Genomic DNA, 16,746 nt, shown 5'->3' on the forward strand with positions numbered 1-16,746 from the left:
GATGGTGCTGGACTTGACAATTATGTTAAACACTTGCTTTTTCATTTGTCATTTCTAAAGCACTGCTGGGCGACACTCTCACTCTCATTCTCATGAACAACCCTCATGCCAATTTGGCGAACCCTGCATTTAACGGTTTTCTTTATGTTTTAATTGCCCCAATTCCACATGACTCGGGCTTCAAATAATTTCAAACCGTTCTTATTTCCTTTAAATGCTTTGATCACCTTCCCAGGGTTTTATGATTAACTTTAAAGACTAGGCCCAAATTGTGTGCGCATGTCATGTCACTGGAATCGGCGCTGAACAAAATGATAAAAGGACTAAACAAAAGATGACTGGAAACAATAAAAGACCGACTTTTGTATTAGACTACCGGCGAAATGGTTTGAATAATAAAACAAACAAAACAACCAGAATAAAATCCTAACACAACCTCGACAAAACTTAAACAAACTGATATGGCAAACTGGAAAGATAAGAAGGTTTGACACAAGACAATATTCGGATTACAACCCTAATAATAATCCGGACAATAGAAATGACAACAAAATAAACCACCAACAGCTTCTCTCTTGCTGACCAAGGAACGGAGCGTCCTCCCATTTTATCAAAATTGGCATCTTAGCCACTAAGCTTTGCATTCGTATTGCCAAGACCATTATCAGCTTCCACATCATCAACCTCCGTCAACAAGTTCTTGATAGGGTTCGAGTGCTCCATGTCACTGTTATCGATCACAATCCGCCCTTCTTGGATCATTTTCTCTACTTCCTTTTTCAAATTACGACAACTCTCAATGTTGTGCCCTATGACATTGGAGTGGTACGCGCATCGCGCTTGCCGGATCAAAGTTTCTTGCATGTGGATCTGGAGTATATGCGGGGAGCGGCTCAATCAAGCCAGCATGCTTTAGCCTTTCAAACAGACTTGCATAAGATACTCCGATAGGGGTGAGAGCCTTTCCTCGTTTCAGCAACCTTTCGTTCCTAAATGCTTGATTGGGCCGGAAACCTGATCCAGGGGGCTTCCGGTAGGCTTGTGAGGGTGGATAGGCCTTCTGTGGAGCTGGGTATTTGGAAAGTGAAGCCCGTCTTTGGGAATCTCGTGGAGAGAAGTAGCATTGGGGAGGGGAGTAGCGTGGACGAGTGATGGAGCTACTCGGGTAGCTAGGAAAGCTGTCATAAGTGGGTTGGGATGGAGAGTATGGGGGATGGGTAATGCCAGAGTTTGAAAAGCTTGGCGGTGGTGGGGGTGGTGCTTTCCCAGTTATCCATGCCTGATACATGTCTGCCACATGTTGTCTCAGCATTTTCACTTCTTCTACCAACCCGTTGTTCTGTTCGACCAATTGTTGTCGGTCATCAGTACCGACCCACCCTGTTCTGAGGTTCTGTGTCATTTGCTTTGCAGGGAGGAGTTACCACAACCAACCACTTTTCTATATATGAACACAGCAAAGGGAAGCCATCACGTTAGTGTCAGGGCATTTGACAGATAATCATATATTAGAGATGCAATGCACCTAAGCAGTTAAACCGTTCTATCAGAGATGCGATGCAATTGCGCTTTCCTTTATTTTTTCTTTCTTCCCTTTTTTTCTTTTTCAGTGGTGGTCGAATTTTATGGAGATTGCCTACGTATCATGACCCCGCATGAATCAGACCTCGCGTAGTTCGGACCAATAAAAGATAAACAATACTAATCATTTTTTCAATTTTCATATTAAAATAAACTGGGTTTCAAAGGTTTGAAGATGACCTACAAACTCGAAAATCAAATAACCCACATATTCTAATTAAAAGATTTATAACCTCAAAACAAAAAAGGCCAGCTTCCTTTCCCCGTATGACAAATGCAACCAAACGGCTATTTTTGCAAATGTGGCCCCTTCCAAATCTCACATGAATTTTGTGGCCGGGGAGGATTATTTTGACACTTTACAAACTTGTCCGTTCTTTTACGAAAATAACCTTTTGACAATTGAAAGATACTCTAAGGCTACTTCGGCAAGAACGGTTTTAAGACGCGGCCAAAGCTGGCTCGGCTTTATTTTGACCAAAAATTCAAATGGTATTCACCTAACCGCTGATTCTTTGTTGTTTTTTTTCAAATTACAATAAAAATCGGGTGTTGCAAACACGGCCCTTCAGCACCTCGGGGACGAAGATTTTTAAGGCTGTGTGGGTCAACTAGACCAAAAATCCTAAACATGACCCAAAAAGTGGCTGTTTATGCGAAGTCAGCCTTCCGGCGTCCCTTTCGGGAACATTCGGCTATTTTTGACAAAAACAGCACCACCCTGACTTATTTATGACTCTTTTTATCATTTTTCAAAAATAGAAAACTCAACATTGCAAACACGGTCTTTCAACGTCTCGAGGACGGAGATTTTTAAGGTTGTGTGGGTCAACTGGACCAAATCTTAAACATGACCCAAAAAGTGGCTGTTTATGCAAAGTCAGCCTTCCGGCGTCCCTTTCGGGAGCATTCGGCTGTGTCTTGACAAAACAGCGTCACCCGACTTCTTTATTAAATTTTACATATTTTTTTGACTATTTTTTTTAGCAAAAGGGGAGGCTGGACACTGCCCGACTTATTTATGACAAAATTAAAATTTTGACACGTTTTTTTTATATTTATATTTATTTGTTTTGGGCTATTTTAGCAAAAGGGGGGGGGGGGTTGGACCCGATGAGGGTTGCCTACGTATTTCACATCCGGTGAGAATCAAACCCGCGTAGTTCGGGCAAGTCATGAATAAAGTAAACAAACTAGTTTTAAATTATTATTTTTTTGAATTTGTAAAAGAACTGCTTTAAAAGAAGAAATGAAGTATTTTTTTTTGGATTTTTGATTGATTTTCTTTTTGAAAGAAAGACTTCTAAGAATTCCTTTTCTTTTGATGTGAACTTTGAGAATTTCAAAAGTAAAAGGAAGATATTTTTTGTTTGAATTTTTATTTGTTTTCTCTTATTCTAAAGAAGAAAGAAAATATTTTTTGGAATTTTACCTCTAATAAAAGAAATGCTTTCTAATTTTTTTTTTGAATTTTGAATTTTCTTTTCAATTTTTAAAGAAGAAGGAAAATATTTTCGTATTTGTTTTATTTTTTTATATATATTTTTTTATAATTAAAAAGACTTTCTAAAGAAATCAATAATGGAAAATATTTTTGGATTTTTTGTTTTGAAAATTGGGAGTCTAAAAAAAACTTTTCTAGACTTTTTGGCAGGACAAATATTTTTGCAACAAATAAAGATATATATACATTTTTTGGAAATAAAGAAAAACTTTTTGGATTTATATATATATATATATATATATATATATATATATATATATATATATATATATATATATATATTTGCAACAAATGATAAAACCACTTTCAACGCCCGACTCTTTTTATTTTATTATTTTTATTTTTATTTTGGCATCTAAACAAATAAATAAATAAAAACCCATTTTAAAAACAAGACTCTTTTTCATTTTCATTTTTATGGCAAGACAAACTATTTTTTTTTTCTAATTTGTTTTTTTTTGAATTTAAAAACAAGACAGAACAACAACTCTTTTTTTTTTCTATTTTTCCTTTGGTTTTAATAAAACAAACTAATAAGACATTTTTTTTTCATTTTCTCAAAATTTCGGCAGAGTTTTGACAGTATTTGGGCATTGGTTTTTTTTTTCAAAAATAAACAATCAATTCCCTAACCGCTATTTTTTTTTTTTCAATTTCAAAATATTATTCCTGATATTCAAAAGTCAGTCAACACACAAATTCGGATCAAATAAATGCGCAAGCAGCAGCAAGTAAGATGCATCAGGATGGTCATTTTTTTTTGGTACACCTGTCCTAGACAGACCCAACCCCTGTGTTGAGCCTCCAAAGTCAAATGCACGTGATGCAAACAATCGCTACTACTAGGAATCCGGCATGAAGCTGAGTTATTCTAAGTGAAAAAACCTGAGGCATATTGTTCTAGCTCTGGCTCACCCAAGTGGACAGCTTGAGCCGAAGTGGGGGCAACGTACCGGGAGCACGAAAGTCTGTCCGGCCTAGTTACTTGTCCCAATTTCGTCTTATTTGGTATGACTTCTAACAGAAAGGTGGGCCACGCGCACGTGTACACCATAAGTTCAGAAGACTCAGAAAGATGAAGGGTTTCGTAGCAGTTGTATATACACAATTCAGATAATATTAAAGCGGTAAAAGCATCATTTAGCACATTAGGCATATATCATGTAAAAAAAAATAAAGCCAACTATAACAATTATTTTAAGCTCGAATTCTTGAACCCTGAACCAGTGGTTCTGGGTTATTATCCTCCCCAGCAGAGTCGCCAGAGCTGTCGTACCTCCTTTTTCCTCCCCCGTGGGGGTGCAGGGAGTTTTCTCCAATTAAAGGACAGTCGAAACAGGATTTGTTTGTTTGTTTCAGAGTCGCCACTTGGGAATTTTAAGGCGTCCCAAGTCACCAATTTTAATCCCTGAATCAAGGAGAATATGACTCTGTTTATTATTCTGCGAACCAGAAATCCTGAGTAAGGAATTCTGTTAATCCGGAAGAAGGTGTTAGGCATTTCCGAATTCCGTGGTTCTAGCACGGTCGCTTAACTGTTTTTATTCTTGGCTTAATTATCTCGATTTTACATTTTTTATTGCATGATTTTGTTATCGCTTCTGTTTAGATTGTTTACAATTAAAGACCCTTCTTCGAATCGAATCACGCATACGTGTATTCGTTTTATATATTATATTTTTTAACGTGAAAAATCGTGTCACGCGTACGTGTACACAATGATATTGATAATATATTTATTATAAAATAATTATTTTTTTCGAAATTGTGTTTTAAATAAAATCAAGAACCTTCGCACTTTTTGTATGATTAAGTAGTGAACCGCACATCTCGGGTTTTATGAAATTTATTTAAGATCATCCGACGAATCTCTTTTTAATAAAAATTTACTCGAAGTTGCGCGAACGCATAATCCGAATTGCCTTTAGAAGTATAATCAAGTCACGCGAACGCATCCTTAATTATGCAAATATTCTTGACAGTAATATAAATTCTCTACAAATGTTTATTGCATCCATCTATTTTTAAATGTAAGAGTCATGGAGAATCACCGATTGGGATGCCACCAAATTTCTTGACAAAGAATTCAAAATTTATTAGGCGTTGCTACAAGTCTTATTTTACGCGTATGAATTATATACCTCAAAACTATTCAAATTTTAAAGAATTAATGATATGAAAAAGAAACAAACAACATGTAACTAAAAATACTACCATTTTTATCGTGGATACAACATTAATATATCAAAAAATCGAATCGCATTTAAAACTGGAAAAAGAATTAATTTGATAAACAAATTAATAGTTTCTGAAGAATTTTTATTGTTATATTTAATGCGAACTCTATTTCTACATATCCTTGACATAAAATGTTGCAATTTGTGCTTATAAATCCCATATCCTTCTCATATACTTGTTTTTAGTCCAAAGTTATAATTGTTTGGTTAATTTGTTTACAATGGTAGATAAGAATCAAGTTGATAAGAAAGAGAACTATTATACAAATTGATTCAATAAAATTGCATCACATGCAATATAGTTGTACGTTTGAACCATTCCTAATATTCTAAACTCGTAACGAATTATATCAACTCACCTTTCACTTATGGTTATACATGTAACTGTTATCACGCCATGTACGAACAACATACAAATTTCATCAATCTAGCTTTAAATAAAATCGGACTTTTGTGACAAAATATGCTAGTAATGTAGTTTTTTGATACTTCCATACTATTCCATATTTAGCCAACAATATCATAAGATTTAATTAATGGCTAGCTTTCTGCCATGTTCCCTATCTTATAATTTGAATATAGCTATACTTAATGAAATTCTGAAATAAATAACATTATTACAAAGCTTATGCGAATTTCAAAGGATGATTAACTAACAGTTCTCACATCAAATGTAAGCTACTATATTAACCAGCTGAAACAAAACTGAAATTTAAACTAATAGATTTAAACGAGTAAAAGACATAATTATAATTCCGAACTTCATTTATTTGGCAATGTTGAAGCTTTCCACAACATGAGTCTAAAATATATACCTGATATTGGAAGCAAAAGAAAATGAAGATGAGAATCAGCAGCAGTAATAACAGTACAACAGCAACAACTGCCCAGCAACAGTAACAACCCAGTAACAGACCGGTGGAGTAGTAATCCCAAAAACAAAAGCTTTAAGCTTTAAATGAAACAACAACCATTAATACTAATTTCAAACAAAGAAAGAAAGCAGAAGATTTTTTAGTTTTTATTTATATTTTGAAAGCTTAAATATTTTTCGGAATTTTTCTCTCTTAAATGTTCAGCCCCTTTTTTTTTTCTCTTCTATTCTCTGTCCGTTTTTTCTCTCTATCTGTGTGTGTATTTTTTTTCGTATCTCTTTTCTTCTTTTATTTCTCTAAAACTAAATTATAAAAATACTTAACTTATTATTAAGAACTAAATTAAGTTATAAAAGCGCAAATTAACTCCCAATAACAATTAACGCACAATTAAGTAATAATTAAGCATAAAATTGTATATTTGGATATTAAATGCTAAAAATGCAAAAGATGCCTATTTTTGTAATTTTTAATTTTTGTAAACAAATTTAATTACTAACAATTGTAGAATTAAATCCTACATGCAAAATGCGACATATTTTGTATTTTTTATTAATTTAACAAATAAACATGCATAGACAAACATACAAATAGTTACACAAAATATCACAAAATATCACAAAAATTGCACACCAAGAGAAACATTTTATTTTGAATTTTTTGGGAATAAACCCCTATGGTCTTCATTTTTTTTATTTATAGTGAGATAATAAATTTATGCGTTGACATTAGGTCTTCCTCCATATCGGATAAATTTATTATGAACTCACTGGCTATAGTTACTAGTTATTGATAACCAGTATTAACTCTCCATCTGAGCTTAAAGGGTTGAATCAATTTTGTAACTACAATACAATCATGATTAAGTGGTGATAGAAATATATTTCTATGGTCTTCCACTATTAATTTCAAGTGAGTAATAAATTTATGCGTTGACTTTAGGTCTTCCTCCATATCGGATAAATTTATTGTAAGCTCACTAGGTGAAATACTAGTAATTGATATCGTGTACTTACTCTCCATCTGAGTATACATGTTGGATCAATGAAACTAGAGCTATTAAAAATGATGTTCACTTGACTTAAATTAACAGTATACTCTCCATCTGAGTTGGGTCTGTTTTAATTATTGGAGTGAATAATCTGGCATTGCATATGTATGTTGCATGAGTAGTTCTTTCCCATCGAAATTGCTATTCAAGATGCATGACATATATGTGTAGTGTGTTTTAAAATTTTTGTATTAAAAAGTTATATACAATTGACTGAAAATAATAGTATGCTCTCCATCTGAGTTGGTTCTATTTATTTTTGGATTGTATAATTCTTGCATTATATAATATACTTTGCATGAATAATTCTTTTCCCATCGAAATTTATTATTCCAGATGCATGTATGTATATAAATATTGAATGCAGTCTGAATTTTACTATTCAGTGTTTTGACTTATTATGATCTATTTAATATTTTTATCTCAACTCCACAATGATTTTATGCAATTTGTCGTATTACTTGTTAAAATTTTCTTTTAGTGATAAGGCATTAATTTTAAGGATGCAATATATGTACTTTTGTTAGAAGGAATTTAATTCCGGTTTCTGGGCAAAATAAGAGATGGATATTTGTTTTATTTTTCGAATAACTCTTGAGTTATTGAGCTTAATAAACACTTTATCTCTTGTGGTACATGAATGCATGACCTTGTTATTATATATTGATGTCTCTCCTGAACAGAACAATATTAGTCTACCTCATAAGAGAATATGTTCTTCAAAATTGAGTAAAACTTATCTGTGCACTTTTATCTAAGTCATATTAATCTGGATAGGATTTCAAGTTGGTCAAGTATGGACCTTAAGGTTCATTGAAAGTAGAGGCACTACCAACTTGTGGATCCTGTTTGGAAGGAAATTTGACTAAAAGATGTTTCCCTTTAAAAGGAAATAAAACTAGTGATAAGCTAGAATGAATCCTTTCTGATTTGTATGGTTAAATGAACATACTCGTAAGAGATAGATTTTGAGTATTTTATGACGTTCATAAATGATTACTCAAAATATTAATATATTTATTTGATGCACTGTAAGTCTTAATGAATTAAGTAATTCAAGGTTTTTAAGACTTGAAATAGAGAAGCACCAAAGAAATATATTAAGTTACTACAATTTGATTGTAGTGGCGAGCATCTCTCTAAAGAGTTTTTTAGTTACATATCAGAATAGGGATTACATCTCAATTGACTACACCGTAAACTCCATAATAGAGTCGTGTAGTAGAAAGAAGAAATAAGTCTCTTTTGGATATGGATAGACTAATGACGTGTTATTCAGATTTGCCTTATTTATTTTTGGAATATTTCCTGGAAACTTCAAATTACATTCTGAATTTAGTTCCTTCTAAGCTAGTACCTGGGACATCTATAGAACTGTGGACTGAATGTAAGCTTGGTCTGTGGCATGTTCAGATATAGGATTATCCCGCATATGTGCTGAAAGGGAAAGCAGATATGTAAGTTGGAACTAAGGATGGATAGGTGCATGTTTATCGAATATCCAAGAAAACGAATGAAGCTTTATTTTATTGTCCTAAAGAAAATAAGGCAATTGTTAAAACAAATGCATTTTTCTAGATAAGGACTGTTTAATAAAACATGTTCCTAGAAGTAAACTATTTTTACAGGAACTGGGCAAAGAAATAACTAGATGTTCAAGAACATCAAAACCCACACGTCAGAATTGACGTTCCATTGCATTTAAGTAGTGGGAGAACGTTAATAGACATAATATGCCTTTATCGAGTGGGAGTGATGTTTGAACATTGAACACTATAGTAAGAAGTCACTAATATTTCAATGTCGTGAGGTAACGAAGGTAATATTAGTGGTACTTCGTCTTAGTGGGAGAAAGCTAAAGAAAATTATAGTTCGGTGTTCATTCTTGGGATAGTTTCGGTAACAGGATCTCTGAAGAGTTTAATACCAAACTAGATAATTACGACAAAGTACTACTGGACAAATATTGCATCAGATATAACTTGGCAAGATTCTTTAACAAAACCTTATTTGGTGAAGACTTTTAATAGTCATGTAAAAGAATGTCTGAGAAAGTTGTAGATGCATGGTTATGAGTCTAAGTGGGAGATTGTTGGGGCATATACTATTAACCATGCATTTGGATATAGTATATTCTAATAATTATCATGGTTAAAAGTCTAAGTGGGAGATTGTTGGGATATATACTATTAACCATGAGTTTGGTTTAGATATAGTATTTATTATGAAATAATTGTTTATTCAGTTTTAATAAAGTTTTAAATAGATCATATAATAGTCTGTGTCCTTTGCTTATATAGTAGATGATTTAGTGTATAGAGTTTAGCTTATACACGGAAGATTAAATCATCGGTTCTTATAAGTATAAAGTTTGAGTTCACAATCTAATGATGGAATTGGACAAACCATCAGGAATGATTGTAGCACAAGATTAAATATAATTAATCTTGATTATGGGAATGGTTTAATTCCAACTTCTTGTGCTAGTACATTTTGTATGTATTGAACGGACCAGGTAGAGATAAGTATTTTATACTGACTTAATAAAATAAACTCTCTAGCCATTAAATGTACTTATACTCTTAATCTTGATATAATTATTATTAGTTGTGTATATTATTATTGTTTTGATTTATTAAAAGGCGAGATTCTTTCGTGGGTCAATATGCCTGGTAAATTGGATAATAATAATATACATTGGCGAAGTAATAGTTAGTTGATGGAATCCATGTCTCGGTTTAGAGATTGATGATATACCTTTATGAAAGCTTATAAGTTTGCATGTGTAAACCCGGCCGGTGGATTTTGTATCCGACACATGAAATAAGTTAAGCGAAAGTCTAAAGGAAATAATCAATAAATTAAATCGTCAGTAATTTAATTTAATTGATTCGTATCTGAATCTTAACATGGGGAGTTAAATAAGATTTAATGGATGAATTTCGAAATTGAATAAGGAGTGTAATTACGAATTTTTAGTGGAATAATTCGTAATTAATTATGGTGGATATTAATTTCGAAAATTACAAATTAATTCCATAATTGGAAGCCTTGTTAATTAAATTCTGTGGTCCCTACTGTGCCTAAATAATAGGAAATAAAGGAATCCTTTTTCTGGTGGAAAAGAAAACCTAACAGGTTTTGGAAAAGGGTCTTAACCCTTAAAACTTGTGCTATAAATACATAAGGTTTTCCACCTAGAGGGATGAGTACATGGTGGCTGAAATTTTCAGCCAAGTTTTCCTAGAAATTTCGCCCACACGAAATTGCTATTTTCGGGTATTATTTGGGTAACACAGTAGAAGACCGTGGAACGTTCGAGGATCACGATTGTGCGGGTGATGGAGATTCCATTGAGAAGTTATGGAACTGAAGGCTCACGTGGTAGAAGAGATATGTTCACGCTTCAAGAGGTAACCCGTGAAATCCCGTTTATGCTAGTTGTCCAAATTACATGTGATTTTGATACTGGGATTGCTTCCGCTGCATATAATAATCCATCAACAAGCTATTCCTTTAACTGTTACAATAATCAATAATTGATAAGTACTACTTGATAAGATACTTTGAGAACGCATGGTTTAATTGAAAATTTGTAATTGAGACTTCAAGGACTTGAAACTGCACTAATCCAATAACACAAGGACCAAAAGTGCAACTCGAAATATAAACTCTTACCAGTAAATTGCAATACACACACAAAAAGATATAGTTCATTTTCGCACAACAGTTTCACTATAATTCACAATTAGGACAACAAATTAGACCTCAAACAGCAGAAGGAAAATCACATTCCAATAGGAACTCATATTTCCCTAATTAATACGCCATGTTTAATCTGCCTCCTTAGCGAAAGAAGGGAATGAGAAGGTACTCGGCATAGAATAGCTGCATTAGTGAAAAATAGGAATATAATTAGGTTTTAAACTTATATTAAAGCTATTATGCAAAAAGAAAAGGAGAGAGTTACCTTCCATATTAACATATAAAAAGAAGTAACTGATACTTGACTTGTTATATCGACCGATTGTGCTTGAAATAATAGAAAGCAAGCAAGTAAAAAATGCCCTAAAACCTGCATTACGTGTTCATGTATTATTTTATGAGTATATATAGAGAGAGAGTTGATGTATCAAGGAAATAAAAAAGAAGTAAAAATATAGACATACAGTGACAAGCCTGCTGAAAAGGGAAGAAGAAGTAGCTCCAATCACCATAGCAACTCCATATGCAGCAACAAGTAAGCTAATACATAGCCAAAACACCTTTTTTTTTGCATGAAAACAACACATTTTAATTAGATTTGTATAGTGATTAGTAAAGAAAATAACAACAACAACATACTCAGTGTAATCCCGCATATATAGTGGGATCTGGGGAGCAGAGGCGGCTGAACCCCAAGGCACGTAAGGCAAGGGCTTTAGGCCCCATAAATTTGAAGGCCCCACTTTTTAGTAGTTTTAAGTTTATATATTTATTTTCCTTTTAGAAAATTTAAGTATTTAATGTGAACCGCTATAATTTTGTTGTGGAAAAGGAAAATAAAAGTTTACTTTTACCGTTATTGCATATTGGGGATATAAATTGTTACTTTTTATCGTCTTTGCCTTTTTGGGATTGACTTCTTTTTTTTTTTCGTATTTTTTCACAACTACAAAGTTGAGACCTTCTTGCCTTCTTCTTTTCTACGTTAAAAGCTTTATGATAATTCTTACTCCTTCTTGTCAAAAGAACTACAAGACTCTTATGATCCTTCTTTGTGGATAAAATACAAAGTTGGTAAGTAAAAAAATTTTAATGATAACTTTTCAAGCATTTCTTTTTCTACATATTGTACTTGGAACTGATTTTCTACAAGAATGATTTTACAGGTTTTCAAACACAAAAGTATTAACAAGTTATTTGGGATCAACTTATCAATTGAATAAGGTTCTATTGTTCTAACCTTTGGCTATTTTTTTTAATCTAAAATCTGTCATTTTTTATATTTTTACTTTATAGATATACTGTTATTTTTTGTTATTTACTAGAGTTTAAATATGTCTACTAGAAAATATGAATTCCGATTATGTAGAACTTCAAAAAAAGAGAAGAGTTTAAACTTTAAATTAACTTTTTTAATTCGTCTAAAAAAATAGACTTTAAATAAAATACATATAATTTTTTTTAAAGGAACTTAAGGCCCTCGTTACAGTTTGGCTTTAGGCCTCGAACTGTATTGAGCCGCCTTTGCTGGGAGATAATATATACGCAGACCTTATCATTACCTCGAGACGATAGGAAAGAAAGAAAAAAGAAAAAGAAAAAGGGGGAGAGGGAGAAGAGTTCTTGCAATTGAGCTAATGTTGTAAATTGTGTTAATATATGAGATAAAAATAATATTTACTAACTCTTTCTTGGCCAAGCCTCACACTGAAAGATTGGATTCCAAAATCTCTATCACCATCCACATCAGGTATGTCCTAGCAAAATTAGTATAATCACAAGGTTTAGTATCAAACTGACAACTTTTGGATCACCTAATGCACAAATTTGAGGTAGCTATTTATACGCACTCAATATTTATATCAAATTAAACAATTAAATGAGAATATATATCAGTCAATCATTGCTATATGACAAACACATGTATAGAGAATGCACATATTATATTTATTAATTTCGTGTAAACGCCAAATGCGACTAAGTTTTCCCTCAAATTAGAATATTCGAATTTGGGGATTTTAATGAAAATTACCTTAAACAGTGCAATGACAGCGGTGAAGATACCCATAAAAGTGACAGCAAATACCAGAGATCTTGTATAGAGCATAGGCCTAACGAGCACATACTTCTACATAAAGAAGGTTATAAAAAATTTAATTAGATAAATTATTTCATAATATATTTTCACAAGAAGTGACAAGTTGATAGCAATTAGCGACATTAATAAACATAGGACTATCTGAAAATTATTACCTGAATATGTGCAAAGAAAGCAAACTGAACAACGATAGCCCTCACAACCATAATGCATATTGCAGCCAAGGCTGCATTTCTTTTCCATCTAAGTAAAGGTAACTTCAAAACAAAACTGGATAGAGTCAGAAATAATATTTTTATTATATTTTAAAATTTTAAATTGAGTCAAGGATCTTCCGAAAATAGTCTCTCTACCTACTTCAGGTAGGGGTAAGGATGCATACATCCTACCTCTCCAGAACCCCTTGCGGGAATACACTAGGTATGTTGTTGTTGTTATTAAAAATTTAAACCTATTTGTTGTCATTCAATGAAATAATTCTAACATATATTATTTGCTAGTCTTTCCGAATTTTGAAGTGTGTTTAGAAAGAGGAATTAATATACATGGTAGCCATGTGCATGAAGTATCATGTGTTTACATAGAGTTTGGAGAAGGGCCGCACGCTAAGGGATGTAATATAAGCAGCCTACCCTAACGCAAACATAAATGGTTGATTTTACGAATAATTTTACATTTACTATAAGGCTACGAAAGACGTATTAATGTAAGTTGATAAATCAAAATTGTTTATCGAATCTACCATTGAGAAGAGAAAGACTAACAATTAGGATGAAAGGAAATATGGTAAGGTGAAGTGCCAAAATTACCTCTATAGAATAAGCACTGCCAAGAAAAAAGCTAACAATGAGAGCAGCTAACAATGGTGGAGATTGAAACTTAATTCCCATGCCAAAACTCTGCAAAACGTTTGGCTCATTAGTTATATTTACTCCTTGATTTTAGATGCAGAAAACTTGGTATAAGAAAAATAAAAAAGACACCAAATTATGTAGGTAATTACTACTAATTAGTACTCTTTGCATTCCAAATATTGTGAAAAGAATTTGTTTTTGGAACCTAAAATATTTTAAACTTTGGCTGCTATCTTGAAGTTCGGAATCCATCCATCCAAATTAATGTTTACCTTTAATTAGCAAGGAGAAATTTAGTAATATTATACTCAGAATTGAATAATATGGGATCTACTTCTTTTCTTTTATATATGCAACTATTTCCTCTTCATTTCTTTCAAAAAGTCGAAACTCTTATCTCCGATGTTTGTTAAACAAACGTGATATTATTTAATTTTTCGACTTCTAGTGATTAAGTTAAGTTAACTAATACATTTAGTTTGGACTAAGAATAAGATGTATAGTTGTACATTAGAACTTTAATTTAATCAGTTTTGTAGTCATGTTTAGCAAGTATTTAGTTATGCATAACCAACTATAGATTTAAAGATTCATTTATATATGGTCAATCAATAATAAAAATGGTGGAGGATTTTAAGGAGGAAATTACAAACCACAATTAAGGAGGTGATAACTATTGCTATGCCTAGTTCCATTGAAATTTCTCCAGAAGCTAGTGGCAAATTTGGTTTGTTCACCTGGATCATAAATAAAAGTTACTTCCCTCTTAACATATGAAAAAGAAAGATTTATGATTTAAAAAAAAAGAAGCAAGGAAAATAAAAATAATAATTTAGATTACCTTGTCAATTTCCACATCAAAAATTTGATTTAATCCTACCACATAAACGTTCATTAAAAGAGAAGGAATTAAGGCCTACAACGAGTACACAAACAGCAAGTTAATTAAGAAAAACAAAAAGGACATATAGCCATTTTTGGTTTTCTAGATATGTTTTTAAAATAAACCAAATGCGAAAAGTAAATGAAAAAATCATTTTACGTAAAAAATATAAGTATCTTATGCCCAAACAAAAAAGAACCTAGTCTTACCTTCAATAATCCCACAAAAAATGTGGGAGAAATATCTGCTAACGATTTTGTTGGAAGAATAGAAACTGAACTGATCCCTATTATCTGGGAATTAAAAAACAAATATATATATATAAAAAAAAGATCATCAACATCAACACCAACATAAATGTAAACAATCAAGAACGTAAATAGAATTACCATTTTTTTCCTCAAAAAAAGGTTGAAAATAAAAGGCAAATTAAGTAACTTACTGTTCCAAATATTGTGTGTGGGCGAGAAAATTGGTATAATGCATTCAATTGCTTCCAAAAACCATCTTTAGAAGAGATTTCACAATGTCCTGATGAGGCTGCACTTATATACCCTTTTGATATATTATGGCTTTTGAATATTTTGTCACTTGTATTCTTCCTTGTGTTTATCCTGTCAATTGAGTTCACAAATTTTGGGAAGGACAATCTCCTTTGATGAATAATCCTAGCATTTTCCACTTGTTCTGATGCCCCTTCAAGTCCTATATATATATACACACATGAATTATTAGACCTTATTTGTTCCAGCTCAGTATCAAGGTCTCTCGATCACTAATTCATTCAAGAAAACAATAAAATTGATGGAAAATGGAGTATAAAATACCAAAAAACTTTCTTTTTTTAAACAAAAAAAAAAAAAAGATTCAGTGTATGCGGACCTTATTGTAACCTTAACCTTGTGAAGGTAGAAAGGTTGTTTCTGATATACCATCAACAAACCATTCTTTTTTTTTTTAAAATTCATTTCAAATGTATGATGAACAATTTTGAAAATTAACCATTGAACTAATAGAGATCGAAATTGGTAAAAAGAGATAGAGATATGTACCTTTTGTGAGTGATGGAAATTGACAAGAGCAAGGATGTAAATGGAGCATTTTTGTGATTCTTTAAACCCTTTCTCCAAACAAAGCACAAAAATTAAATCCACACACCACTCACTAAAAATTGAAAAAACAACGTTGGAAATTCCTCCATATATATATATATATTTGTAACTGAAGAAGAAAGTGATCTGCGGCTATTCAAATTGGGATTTGATTGGCATTTGTCACAATTGATGTTACATTTGGCATAGTTGTTTTGTTCGTCTCTTCAGTGTCACAAACCCTGTTGCTTGTTGCCTCTTGGCATACTTTTTTCATAATTGTAATCTAACCTAATTGTTGGTTTTTATTTATGTGTAAAAATGGAGGTCAATCTTTTTCAATTTGCTACTTCTTTTAAGGAAATTTTGCTTCTTCTGGTGCAATTAAATTACGTAAATATTACGCAATTAATCCCCCCCCCCACCCCCCCACAAAACTTACAATTTTTCTAATCCTACCTTTACAGGTATATCTAATGTTAGCATTTAAAATATATATATATATATATATATATTATTATTATTATTATAAAAGCATGAATACAATGTCGGTTTACAAAAATAACCTTATAATATTAAACATAATAACTCACAATAAAAGGATATAACCGGAATTCTTGACATTAATCTTGTAATCCCGAAGAAAGACAAAACCCCAAATTGGAAGGAACAATTATACATTCAAAGTCATAAAACTACGGTAGGTTTATGGCTTTATATTGGACACCCAACAAGGATTTAAAGAGAAAAACTTCAAACTTAAACAGATATAGCAAGAGAGTTCTTCTGGTATGGTCTTTTAAGCAACTAAAAGTAAAAAGTAACAAATAGAAAAAAGGATATAATATGTCATATATCTATGCATAG

The 16,746-nt window shown here is 32.1% G+C and overlaps 1 protein-coding gene across 1 annotated transcript; it reads right to left on the minus strand.

The window, feature by feature from the left end:
- Positions 1–10,953: 10,953 nt before the first annotated feature.
- LOC104224034 (homogentisate geranylgeranyltransferase-like) lies at positions 10,954–15,954 on the minus strand. Its single transcript, XM_009775589.2, has 12 exons — positions 15,841–15,954; positions 15,231–15,493; positions 14,998–15,081; positions 14,747–14,821; positions 14,559–14,642; positions 13,861–13,950; positions 13,207–13,308; positions 12,986–13,081; positions 12,639–12,710; positions 11,418–11,513; positions 11,219–11,323; positions 10,954–11,136 (listed from the first exon to the last, which is right to left on the minus strand). The coding sequence occupies exons 1-12, from the start codon at positions 15,887–15,889 to the stop codon at positions 11,095–11,097; spliced, it is 1,158 nt and encodes a 385-aa protein (XP_009773891.1). The 5' UTR covers positions 15,890–15,954; the 3' UTR covers positions 10,954–11,094.
- Positions 15,955–16,746: the final 792 nt, after the last annotated feature.

The sequence above is a fragment of the Nicotiana sylvestris genome, chromosome 8, assembly GCF_000393655.2.
Source record: "Nicotiana sylvestris chromosome 8, ASM39365v2, whole genome shotgun sequence".
Taxonomy (NCBI): Eukaryota; Viridiplantae; Streptophyta; class Magnoliopsida; order Solanales; family Solanaceae; genus Nicotiana; species Nicotiana sylvestris.